Source organism: Anser brachyrhynchus, assembly GCF_964034855.1.
Source record: "Anser brachyrhynchus genome assembly, chromosome: 2".
In the NCBI taxonomy this organism is placed as follows: Eukaryota; Metazoa; Chordata; class Aves; order Anseriformes; family Anatidae; genus Anser; species Anser brachyrhynchus.
The window spans coordinates 60,189,990-60,202,716 of record NC_137695.1 but is presented as its reverse complement, the minus strand read 5'-3'; the positions used below and the strand labels follow the sequence as shown (position 1 = coordinate 60,202,716).

General features: G+C 41.8%; 1 protein-coding gene across 6 annotated transcripts in view; it reads right to left on the bottom strand.

Annotated features, from left to right (window-relative positions):
- The window catches only part of GLI3 (GLI family zinc finger 3), a 217,826-nt gene that overhangs the window by 139,613 nt on the left and 65,486 nt on the right, over nucleotides 1-12,727 (bottom strand). For all 6 annotated transcript variants that reach the window (XM_080582212.1, XM_080582209.1, XM_080582211.1 and 3 more), the window contains one exon: nucleotides 5,662-5,904. In XM_080582212.1, the coding sequence (XP_080438338.1) occupies nucleotides 5,662-5,904 (243 nt within the window). The remainder of the gene's footprint in view (nucleotides 1-5,661; nucleotides 5,905-12,727) is intronic.

The following is a 12,727-nucleotide window of genomic DNA, read 5'->3' as shown; positions in this document are numbered from 1 at the left end:
CATAAGGGATCTCAGAAATACCCTATTCTACCTTTTGCCCAAACAGGATCACCTCTCTCCAGATCATCCCCTGTAGTTTCCAGTTGAATTTAATACTAACTGGAATGACAAGATAAAAATGGTAAATACGTATCTTTGAATACTAACCTAAACTTGAAGCTAAAGCAAAGCAAAAAGCCAAAAAGATCACCCTTCAATTTATCAACTACATTACATTTCAAGGCCTTTCAAGTATTGGCAGTTTTGCAGTCTCATGCTGAGGAGAAAGAAAATCAGGTAGAAAAAGGACGTTTTTATGTGCCACTTCTAGCTGTAAATCTTTTCAGTGCAATTGTTACTTCCAAATGAGAGGAGCAAGCAGGGGCAGCTACTCCAGGACTCTAGAGAGTCCATGCTTCTTCCACAGAAGGACTCAGGAGAAATAGGCAGGAGTATTTGCAGGGAGCAGAACTTCTCAAACATGACAAGAGAGGCTTGGGAGGCATCTTGCAGAACAGCTTTCCATCTATAAGTAGCTGTTAAGCTCAAGAGGTCTGCTGCTCCTTCCAAAATTTCAAACTGAAGGTGCCTCTGACACTAAGCTTGACTTTGAAAGCAGTAAGATTTTTCTGTTGGAGGCCATTGAAATATGCTATTAAATTTTAGATTTTTTTCCAAAAACTTCTGTGCAAAGATGCTAATTTTATTTTCATTAAGACCAACTTTTTGGTTGCTCAGCTGACATTCACTTTTGTACCAGAGGTTTTTTTTCCTGTGAGTTTTATTAGATGCTTTAAATTCAACTTTTTTCCAACAACCCCTGCTTGACAACATTTAGAAACCACTCCATAAATCACTGTCGGAGGATAGTTTTGTTACTACAGTGCTTATGCCCCTCCTCCGCAAACTGCTGCAGAAAGGGTTGAAGAAGTAGGACCCAGACTTTTAGAGGTATTTAAGAGGCCAAGCTCACGCTGAAATTGAAGAGCCCCTAAATGTCTTTAAAGACTCTGGCTCTAAATCTCTGCAAGGATTCCTCACTGACACTCACCTACTGCTCTCCAGCAGGGCTGGGGGAGAAAATATCTGTAAAGAGCTGTCCCTGGCCCCCACCACGCGGTGACACAGGGAAGCTAGAGGTGTGCTAAGAAAAGTGCCTGCCATGGGACTAACCTAAAGGCTCTCGGCTTTCCCCCTGCAGGCCCAAAATGTTTCAGGGAGAGGACAAAGGAGGCCACCAGCCCCCACTCCCCAACCCAAAAAGGGACCCCCCTCCATGAGTTCATTTGCTGGTGGCAGCTTGGACAGCTCTTACCATCCAATATGCCACACATAGCTGACCACCACAGTGCAAGCCACTTCACCATGTAAAGTCACTGCTTTTTTATTATTGCATTTTAATGCAGTGTTTCCACTTACCATTTGTAGAAACAGAGTCTCATTTCCTTTTTATTATATTTTTTTCTCTCCTTTTCTATGGGGAAGATGAAGGAAGGGGAATTCTTCTAAGGGGAATTAAAACAATGAACAAGTAAGTGATGAGTGCACCTAGTGAACTAGCACTGTTATTTTCCTTGCTTTGGTCTTTTGTCCATGCTGCAAATTGATTTTGAGATGACACTGTAACACTGGGCAATCTAAGGGGGGCAGTTGCGAGGACCTGATCCCTGCAAAGCACAAGTCCAGACACATTTGGTGGGAACTGAGGGCAATCAATACATTTGGAGGGCTAATCCTGTGAAATGTGCAATAAGCAGTTCCCACTTCCCCAGATAGATACAGAAGCTTCAAAACCAGCAGAATAAATCCCTGTTCAGGAAAGAAAAAAAAAAAAAAAAAAAAAAAGAAGCAGGGTGAGATCCTGCTTTCAGCTATGTTCAGTGCAACCACTAAGCTGAAAGGACGTACCAGAAAGAATCCTGCCAGCGCCATTCCTGTGTATATGAATTTTTAGATCAGAGCCAACTGAACTGTCACTGCTTCTTGCTTAAGATAATTCTTCAGGCTTTACTAATTAGGAACTAACAATTCTTTCAGATGAGCTGTGAAATGCAGGGAAGAATACCAGCAGTATGTTTTAAATCAAAGTGTTTACATCAGGAATGATTCATTTTTTCCATGAGGAATGACTTGTGAGACAGGCAGTCTTAGCACTGCCATAAATCTGCGTGGGAATTAAAATTGGGGAGAGAATAACAAAAGGAAGTTGCTATCCCTGCCTCAGCCCCACCTCTGGAGATAGAATTTACTTGAACAAGGGGCTCAAACTACCACCATAATCAGTGTTTGAGAAACACTTTTTTTTCAATCCATTTAAGAAACACTGCAAAAAATCCATGCTCAAGCTCCGTAACCCTGCTCTCCTGAATAAAGAAAAGCTGTAACATATGAAGGGAAACCCCTGCATTTTTGTCATCTCCTCTAAAGCTTTTAAACAGAAAAAAAAGTTTTAAAAAACACACTTAGTGACCAGCGTTTAACTGATGCTTGAGAAAATCATAACAACAACGAAATAACAGAAAACAAAAATGTCTGTTTTAGGCCTGGATGTGTTTTTGTTTTTATTTCTGGAAGGACAGAGGTCTCTGGACTGAGCACGAGGCCGCTCTCTCATCCTCAGTTGCTAAACAGTTGAGGAGCTCTTTGGTGGTGCACAAGGGCCGCCAGCTCCATAGCATGTTTCATCCCAGCTGTTTGAAAAGCTGGTCCACTTCAAACACAACCATACTCCCCACCCACACTCTGCAGGAGAGCTAACTCCCCCTCAATGAGGTATTTATTCCACATATATGGTAACTATTATTCCCAACATTTACAACATCAGTCATTTTAATTAGGAAAAAAAATTATAACAACAGAAAATCCTGCAGCGCACATACACAGAGACACGCATATTTACATGTAGAAATGCAAGGCATTCAAGTTGTTTCTAATAACTGCAGCTCCTGGAGCAGACATGCGTTCCACACACAATTGACTTAAATGCTCTTTTCTTGCCATAAAAATATACAGATGTCCTTCTTCAAAAAAAATTATTTTCCCTCTTCCTGTGTTACAGGAAGCCTGCCCACACTTTTAAATACAAAGTGGGTATATATAGAAGCACAAATTAGGCATCTTGAAAAGTCTGTATTTTCCAACCACAGGGAAACTAAGGAATTACTGTGAGTGTTTACATACCCAACTATGGTGAATTAAAACAGTATTTTCTATCCATATGCCCAGGAAAATTGGCAAGAAACTAAGGAAAAGAACAACAGCTTTGCTGGTTCCTCACCTGTTGCTACAGTGGGACTGGGATATGATTACATTATTCAGCCTTGCTCATATGGACCACTATAAGTGTCAGCCTGAATACTGTCACCACTTCGATGAAAGCATGCCTTACATATATAAATGATACAACTACTATGAAAATTTCAGTAAGCCTGTCTGCTTCCCTATAAATCTAACTAGACATTTGTCTCTTTAGTTGTCCTTCTGTATCACATCTATTAAAGGTAAATAAAAGCATGATGGCTCTTTATATGACATTAATAGCTTGAGGGATTTTATAAATCAGTGAGTAAAACTCTGCAATTCACTACAGCAGCAGTGAAGTGGGTCTGCCCATCTGATATTTTCTGGCTTAGACTTCTGCTTTAAGATCTTGTTCATTTAAAATTAACTCATCTCTTGTTTCTCGATTGTTATATGCTGGGTAACTTATGCTGTTCCCTCAACTTCTGACATCAATGCTTCTCTAGCAGTCCACACATCCTAACTAGCTCACATTATTGGTCACACTATAGACATAGTAACTACATTAAGTCTTGGGAACTCTAGTCAAGAGGCAAATTCAATAAAAGAAAACAAAAATCAAATCCAAACCACCCAGGCTCGTTCTGACTGGCTGTCCCCTACTCCTCAGTCTGAATCTTTAGTAGTATCAGTGACACCTTGATCCAGATTTAAGGGGTTAGTTAGCCGCTGGTCAGATGGTCAAAATGGCAATCACTAAAGTTAGCATAACATTTGTTGTTTGGTTGTTTGGGGCTCGGAGGACAGTTGTATGCTCCCTTCCCTCCCAGCTGTAGTGCCTACAGACAGAAGTGATTTGCTTCCCTAACAGGACTTTTGTTTTTGAGTGAGATTTGGGGTTTGCGTTAACAAATCCTCAAAACTGTAAGCAGCAACTGGCGTCTCCTGTCTGCAAGCTTGTATTTCTGTGTGCTGCTGATTGTGAGTAGTACTCTGCTCTGCACATTCACGCTTCTCTGGCAGACAAGTCTGCCACTAGTGTGCTGCTGCATACCCTTCTAGGCAGAAAGATGAGTAACTCCCCTCCAGGGTTCGAACAGGGCTACGTAAGAGTGAGAGAAGAGAAGTGTGCAGAAACGAACTGTGTACATTGGAAAAGAGCTGAAAAGCTTCACTGCAAACTTTTTCCCTAAATACTGATCTAGACTACAAAGACAGCAAGTGTTCATTTTCTCATAATGCCTTCGTTCTTATTAACAATCAGGCTTTTTTTTTTTTTTTTAAAAAAAAAGGAGGTCGGTGAGACTTAAGGTTGCGCGAGACATACTTTGATCTGCACCCTGATGAGTGAACATTCCCCTTTGCTGCTAGCCCAACTAATGAAGGGATAAAATTAGCTTTTATCCCTGGCACTTTCTTTAACAAAAAAACATGCACTAATCAGCTGTCCTCACTAATCAGTCGTCTGGCTAATGACCTTTTGCCTTAAAACACTAAAATTTCTGAATGATGTGAAGAAAAAAAAAAACACAGACTGGCCCCTCTTTGTGGGTCTTAAACCTATCATCTGGAACTGGAGACTGGAAGGTTAAATGGCAAATCTGTATCCTGACTAGGTGATAAATCTATAATCAAAAGGCACAAGCCTTGACACCTCAAGATGTACTTCATTACTACACAACTAAATGATTTTTTGCCATTTAAAAAAAAAAAACTAGAAGCAGATGAAAAAAATTGCTTAGCTCCTTCACATTTTGCCTGTGGATAAATCCATTCCACATCTGTGTTCAAGTGTCAGTTAATTTCTTACTTTTTTATTAATGCCTGAGCAGGAATTCAGAAGTTGAAAACATTTGCCTTTTTTTCCCTGTACAACTTCAGGGGACTGTAGCTGGGGAAGAAAATGACAAAACTACCCTATTAGCCTGCATGCTTGTGAACAAGTGAATCCTTAAAAACAACAAAACAAACAAACAATAACAACAGCAGCAATAAACTTTCCAATCACCCCCCAAATTCTCATTGTACAAGGCACAGTCCTTTCTCCCCTTAATACTGCACTTAACATTGTTTCAAAAAAAAAAAAAAAAGACTGAGGCCTGTTTCATTTTCTTTCTCTGCTTTCTTTAATGAGGCTTTTTTTCTTCGTGTATGAAGGGGGTGGAGCAAATGCAGCACTGGATCGTTGAGGAGGATTAGCAACAGATGATATATCCTGTGGAAGTTGCTTTGCAGTGGCCTGTGCTAATTTTGAGCTGCCATGCAACTGCTCCCTGCTTTTAACTTGAGACAGAAAAAAAAAAACATTTACCTCAACCCTAAGACAGACAAAGGAACCAGCTCCGGGGACGATGCAATGTGACAAATAAAATGACGCTCAATTTGACAGCCTCAGCAGCTTTCCAACCTTGCTCCCCGTAAAAATTTGCAGCAAATACTCACGGTAATGAGGATCCATGTAACCATTTCTGGGGTCCATAGTAAACAATGTCCCACGATAAGGTACAGAAGGTTCAGGAAGGTGCGATATAGATCCATGGATCTCCTTCTTTATTAATGAGGCCCTTTCCTCGCTAGATGTTGAAGGCTCTTCACTGATCTTGCTGAGGCCTTGCCCACCTTGTGGCTGCATTGTGATTGCGTTCCTTCTCTCTCTGTGATAGGTCTGTCCAGGACTTTCATCCTCTGGAAAAAAATACCAAAGAAGAGAGAGAGAGCAAAAAGAGAGAGAGACTTTTAGTCCATTTTTAGCAAATAAAATAAAAAGTTCTCCCCGCCACCACCATCACTCGAAATGCTGGGGCGCAAGTTAGTGGCCGTCGGCACACGCCCGGCTGTGAGGGATGCTGTGGGTATGGGCCGAGCACACCAGCCCGCTCAGTGCCTCCAGCTCTTGGGCGGTAGATCATCGTCACCCATGCACGGATGCATTTACCAGCGGGGCTATCAATCCTGCAAGAACAGACACGGACTTGCTGTTTTTTTTGCCGCCGGGACAAGGAGACTGGAAGTTTTGCCTGCCTGACGGGGAGGAAGAAAACAATTTGTCACAAACAGCAGAAGATGAACCCCGCTAGCTGAGCCTAAATCAAACCTCGCCACCCACTGCTGCTCTGCAGCGCTGCTCCAGTCCTTCAGAGGCTTGCTTTTGTGAGAGGCTGGAGCCTTAAAGAAAGGTCGTTAGTGATGAGAGGCAAGGTGGGCAACAAGGTAATGGGTAAAATTGCCCAAAATCCAGCACCAGTGGCATAAGGCAGGCACAAGTGGGGACAACTGCTCCAGCAGTGCCATCACACGGACACATGTGGAGAGTGGTGGAGCACATACCCTCTTTCCTTTCTCCCATATCCACAAAGGAAAAAAAACTTCTTAATGAAAAAGGGGGAAAATGAAAGAGAGTGAGGAGGGTGGAGCCCTAGCCCCAGTCTGGATGACCCCCTAGGCCTATGGCACCGCTTGTGTGCATTTCAGTACGGGAAGGCAGAAGTATCTGCAGGCCTCCTCTCCACATGTCCGTCAGGCCATGGCTCTTCACCTGCTGGTCTCCAGCATCCCCCTCTGAGGCCTTTTTGCCTGCTGCGAAGAGCCCCAGGGCCTTCTGACAATGGATCCACTGACCTGCCTTGCCTCACAGCTGGGCGTTTAACCAAGCCTGGGCTTCCCGTGAGCTGTAACCCCCGTGGGCCATGCACACCCTCTGAAAACCACACCAAGGGGCTCTGCTCCTCAGAAGCCACATGTGGCTTCCCAGGTATATTTTACATGTCCCAGAAGTGTTTTCTTAGCTGCACAAATATCTACTATAAATGCCCCCCATAGTTGTATTATTGTTTCATTAAAACAGAGAGACATTTCTCTAAACTAGTGCATAACTGCTGGCTGGATTCTGGCAGATGCCTGTGTTCCAGGTACAGCCTTGCTCAACAAACCACCTTGCATGTGCAGGCATACACCAATGTGTCTTGAAGAACTACTTATAGATACTCTTAGTGTCAAAAGTTGTTCAAAAGTATATTAGGAACCTCAGATTAAACATTGGGTGCAAAAAAGGTAACTGGAAAGGAAAAGAAAATACCCTTAGGAAATAAGCACAGCTCAGGTACACTTACTCTCCAACCCACAGGCAAAGCAGGGTTGTTTACAACAGTGCCGAGATTTCACCTCAGTTGTCAGAGGCCAGAATATTTGAGGTCAGGGCCACATTTTTACTTATAACTTGCCCTGCTGCGCTCATTCAAACAGCAGACAATTCACCATGAGACTTCTCTCACAAGTTCGCTACCAGCATAACTCAACCTATTTGCTTTCATATAAATTAGATTACAAACAGGCTCCATGCGTATTAGATACCCAGAGCTGAATTTGGGGCATTATACGTACAAACTAGCTACGCCATTACTTTTAATGTCGTGCTCTCCAGGCATTTCCCTGCCCCCTCTCCTCCAAAGTAGGGACAGCAACAAAACCCAGCAGTATAGCCTATTGAGTGCTTAATTATTTTTCTATCTCCAGGTATTACAGCAAGCAGGGTCTGCTGACTTATCAGCATCTTCCAGGGACTGAATTCTTTTAACAGCCCGCGGTAATTCTCCATACAGAATGCTTCCCGGCTTGGTCTGAGGAGAAAGAGTTAATAGAAACAGACAACAACGCTGTAGAGTTTAAACCCTTTGCCCTTTTCTATTTTTTATTAATATGCACAGGCACTGGTCCCTGCTCTGGATTAGCAGGGTTTAAGGTTTCCACTTTTTACACCGAAGCTGTTTTTAGTTAGAGGACTGCAAAAGGGAGTCTAAAACTTTAAAACTTATATGAGGTTTTTAGAAAACTGCTTGTATAACTGAAAAATAAAAAATAAATCACCCCAACCAAAGTCATATTTTCCATCACATTTCTCTCTAGCTGGAGTCTTTTATGTTAAATTTCAACCTAGAGTGAACTTTCACTGATGAGATGTAAACTCTTGTAAAAATAGGGGATTACACTCTATTTGAAATCCTGACAGACCCTTAAGCAGAGCAAGCTAACCTGTGCTACCACGGTATGGAAAGCAGCGAGCCAAAGTGATTTGTGTGGCTGTATAATCAATCTGAGGATCAGATAGGATTTCAGTTCTTTTACTCTTCCATATAAAGATAATATTTGTTAAAACTGCCATCCTGGAATACAACAAGAAGCTCATGCCTGTCTGCAGGCTTCAGTTTTATTCTTTCCTTCTCAAAACATGCATGTGTCATGAATCAAGGTACTGGGGACTGGTATGGAACGATTTTTTAAACTGCTGAATGAAATTCAAAACCTACTTTCACTAACTTTGAAACTAAAGGAAAAATGTGTTTCACTTTAATAAACTTTCCCTTTTTTTCTGGTTCCTCTAGAAAAAAAGTAAAGAAAACAAAAGAAAAACAGTATTTTTTCCTCTGTATGAACCATCTCTCCTCATCATGAAATTAATGCCGCTTGCTGTTAAAGTCAAGCAGTTTTGTATGCTGCCCACCATATAAAACTTCATGTAGATTTTTTTTTTTTTTTTAAGTAAACATGATGGTGTTTTTGCAATAATATGGAATTTCAACAGACAAACATTTTGCTAAGCATTTACTTCCCACTCCACCCTGCAGAGCTGCTTTTGATAGGGGGCAGATGAGGGGGCTTGGCAATCACTGCACTCCAGAATACAAACAGCCGAGATGTTTGGAAAAGCCCCCTGCACACTGAGGGGGAAACTTCTGCAATAATTCTGCCCAGTCTCCCAACGGCAGTAAAGCCACTTCAGTGAGCCAAAAGGCAAAAGCTGTCTAATCTTGTTCTGTTTCAGCCGAATTGTTCGATAAAGTTTAAGAGTGAGTGTAGACAAGCTGCACCAGGCCAAATTATTGACAGAAACATACTGTCCACCATGGCAACAAGTGGGACTCTATAGCAAAAATGTAAGCAAACAGCCCACTTCTCTGGCAGCATCTGCCAAAGGTTCATTACAGCCAAACACACAATGACTGTTACTCCTCTTCTCACATTTTAGGAATAGCCTGCTTTAGGGTCAAAAGAAACATCTGATTTACTAAAATGTTGCAGAGAGAAATTATAGTTGACGGGACCGATTCTCCCTCATCTCCACCTGCTTCCTACTGGTGGGAGTCCACTGACTTCAGCACCATTTGTCCTGCCTTCTGCAGGTAGAAGAGAGAGACTGGGGTGGGGGCAGAGAGTAATCAGGCCTCCAAAGCGATCTGCATAAGCCTCTCTTTCTTCATGTATGCCCTGCGAGCTAGAAGCCAGAGACACGTGTTACAGGCACCCAGCCTGGAATGACTGCATTAATTCAAGATTCTCCCATCCACTGAGAAATACCCGATTTAGTCCGGCTATTATGATCTGAAGCGGTTTTTATTAGAAGTGTTTAGCACCAAGAAGCACCTACCTCATTTAATCAACAAAAAAAAAAAAAAAGCTCGCACTGGACAGTGTGTCTGAACAAATGCACTTCTAGCTGTTCAGCTAATTTACCCAGCAAATTAAAAACCGGGGCAAAACCACAATCAAACACAAAACTCCATTAAACTTGCTTTCCTTGGTAACTTTTTCCTTTTTATCATAGTTCCACAGACCTAAAGAGACAAAGTCAACACTTTTTATTTAAAACCTTGGAGAATCAGCAACTATAAAAAAAAAAAGTTGAAATCTACTTGCTATACCACGCTAAAAATCACTCTCAGCACACTTTAAAGATACCTCAGCTTAAACGAGACACCACCGGTCCGGTTAAATCTGTTCCTGCATCAAGTTTACCACCACCTTTCTGCATGCAACTCGCAGGTAGCATTACCACCACACGAGCAAGCTGCCGGCACACTTCACCTGGGTAAGAGAAGAGACAACGTACTTACAACACAGTCCGAAAGACCCTGGCTTACACGCTCTCCAAGCTCTTCTCTTGACCAGAATTCTCTGGCTACCAGGCTGTGGACATTCCTCCCTCTTTTTCTCTCTCTCTCTCTCCCCCTTTCCCCCCCTCTCCCTGTCTCCCTCCCTCTCTCTCAGAGGCAGTGCTTCTCCCATTAGAGGAATTAAAAGTGGTTGGTGCCATGCTAAATTTAACAAGCTCATTAGTATTCTTCCTGTGTGCTTCCTAGTGAACTCTCCCTATTCAAGCAGCTCTCTCTAGCTGAGGGGTCAGGCGGCTAATCATTAAATCAAACTAATGTCACCCTATCACAATCGGCCTAAGAGAAGGAGGGTTTATTATTTCAGTTTATGCTAAATAAACGGTTTTACAAATGGTCTCCAAGCAAGGTCAACAGCAGCTTCAATTACAAGACAAACTTAACAAGAGTTGCTATAAACCAAGTGCTCCATGTTGACCTAAGCACAAGCTCAGCTCCGCATATTGCCACTAGCAGGATTGTACAGGAATGCATATTGTAAAATAAAGGAGAGGGTAATCTTTTCTTTGCCAGAATTTGTGACTGCACAGAGACTGCTCATTCACCTCTCCCCAACCAGCTTGCTGCTCAGCTCAATTCACCCCACACAAAGGCTGAAGACCAGACCTCAATGGACCGAGTGAAACATGTTCAAAACTAGGCTCTCTATTGTGACTGAATTTCTTAACATCTTTTCAAAAAGCGGAGAATGCCTTGAGGCTAAAGGAAGAAACAGGCTAATGGTGAATTGGGAATACTGAGCAAATTTCAGAGCCCTTTCCTCCTAGCTTTTGAGGTTGAAAGCAAGCTCTTTCCTTTCAAGTTTCAAAGTCCTTTTTCCTCCCGCAGTGTCACAGAAGGATTTGAAAAGAAGGTAATTGTGCTCACAGTCCCCCTGATCAGAGCTTACGTCCTATTTCTGGTATTTCGGAATACTTCTTGCAATAATGGTGCATATAGCTCAATCCCTTAACCGTCCTGCACTCTGCAATTGCTCATTAAATGAACAATTGCTGGTATAAAATGCCTTTTATGTTCAAGGTCTGGATATAAGATAAGCATTCTAGTACTCTAAATTTGGTTTACTAAGGAAACTCTCCATCATTAAATTACAAAACTGAAGTCAGAATATCAGCCTTTCCCAGAAAAGTAGCATTTTAGGTTGCTGTGAACCAGAAGGCAGGGGGGAGGGGGATGCAAAAAAGATTGACTACTTAAATTCTTAATAGAATAGGTATCTAGTAAGAAAGCAATTTCCCTCACGTTTAAGAAGATCTAAGTTTTTGAGACCTGTTATTTTCTTTCTTGGAATAATATAGTAGAGCAATTGCCAAGCTCATTAGGACATGGGTATCTGCAGCTTCTTGCATACATCCATTGATCACTACTTTCTGGCCACCTTAAGAGCAAAGCAGAAGGAAATGCATCTGTAGGATTGTGCCTGCCTTCAAAAGCCTGTGTTGTAACCAAAGTTTTTGGGTGGGTACAGTAGTTTGAATTGAGTACCCTTGGTCCCAAATTTGTTATTTTCCTGTATTTGGAGCAACTGCACATGAAGTACGCACTCTGGAAAGGCTAACACAGATATGAAGCACAATGCTCATAATCACTTTTAAAAATAGAGTCCAACCATACGAGAGGCTACAAAATCTGTTAGATAACAAGTACAGTACTTACCTTCTTTGCAATGCTTAAGCATACCTTATACAAGACTTTTGTGATTATAAATAGCATACATTATCTGAGCTCACCACTGAAAATGTATAGATTTATACTCCCGTTCGTAATGGATTTTCAGCTTAGTTATTTTCCCATTACCATATGTATAGTATTTTCCAGAAACTGATTTGTGACCTTTGGAATACAAATACACAGCTCTTTTCTCTGAACTTTGTTTGTTTCAAGAAACCTGTTATGTTCTTTTGTTTTTAAACAAAAACTTTCACTGGAAGAAAAAGGATTTATCAGCAAGACTAAGTAGAACTGCCTATGGACCCAATCCTGAAAACACTTACATAATACTCCACCCCCCTGCTATTTTATACAAGTGATAAGTATATTCATTCTAGTTGCACATACAGCACAACTCAATTCAGTCCTTTTCTGAAAGCAAGAGGAAGCCAGAACACAGTGCATCAACACAGTCTATGACTTCCAAAACTGAGCCTGATCCTGCACTCCTCTGGATCAGCGGCAGAGCTTCTACTGACCCAAATGGACAAGACTGGGCCTTCATACAGCTAACGCTGCTCCACCACTACCTTAGTGATGCATTTCTACCAGTTGAACCATGGCTCACAGAGTTTTCCAGCTGTGCACATAACTCTTCCCCAGGACTGCTGGGGAAGCTGCTAACTCTACAAAGCAGCTTAGAATTCAGGTAAACTTTTTCAGACATCTAGATCGGAGAAAGGCTTGTTATCAGAGACAATTCCTTGATTATACAGATGAATTTACACTGCTTCTTGTCTCCCTCAACTCCTCTCAAATAAAACCAAGTAGCTCAAGTTAAACAGATAAATACGCAACTACGTAAAAGAAAACCATCTTTAGAATTTTATACAAGCAAACACTTACGGGATGTA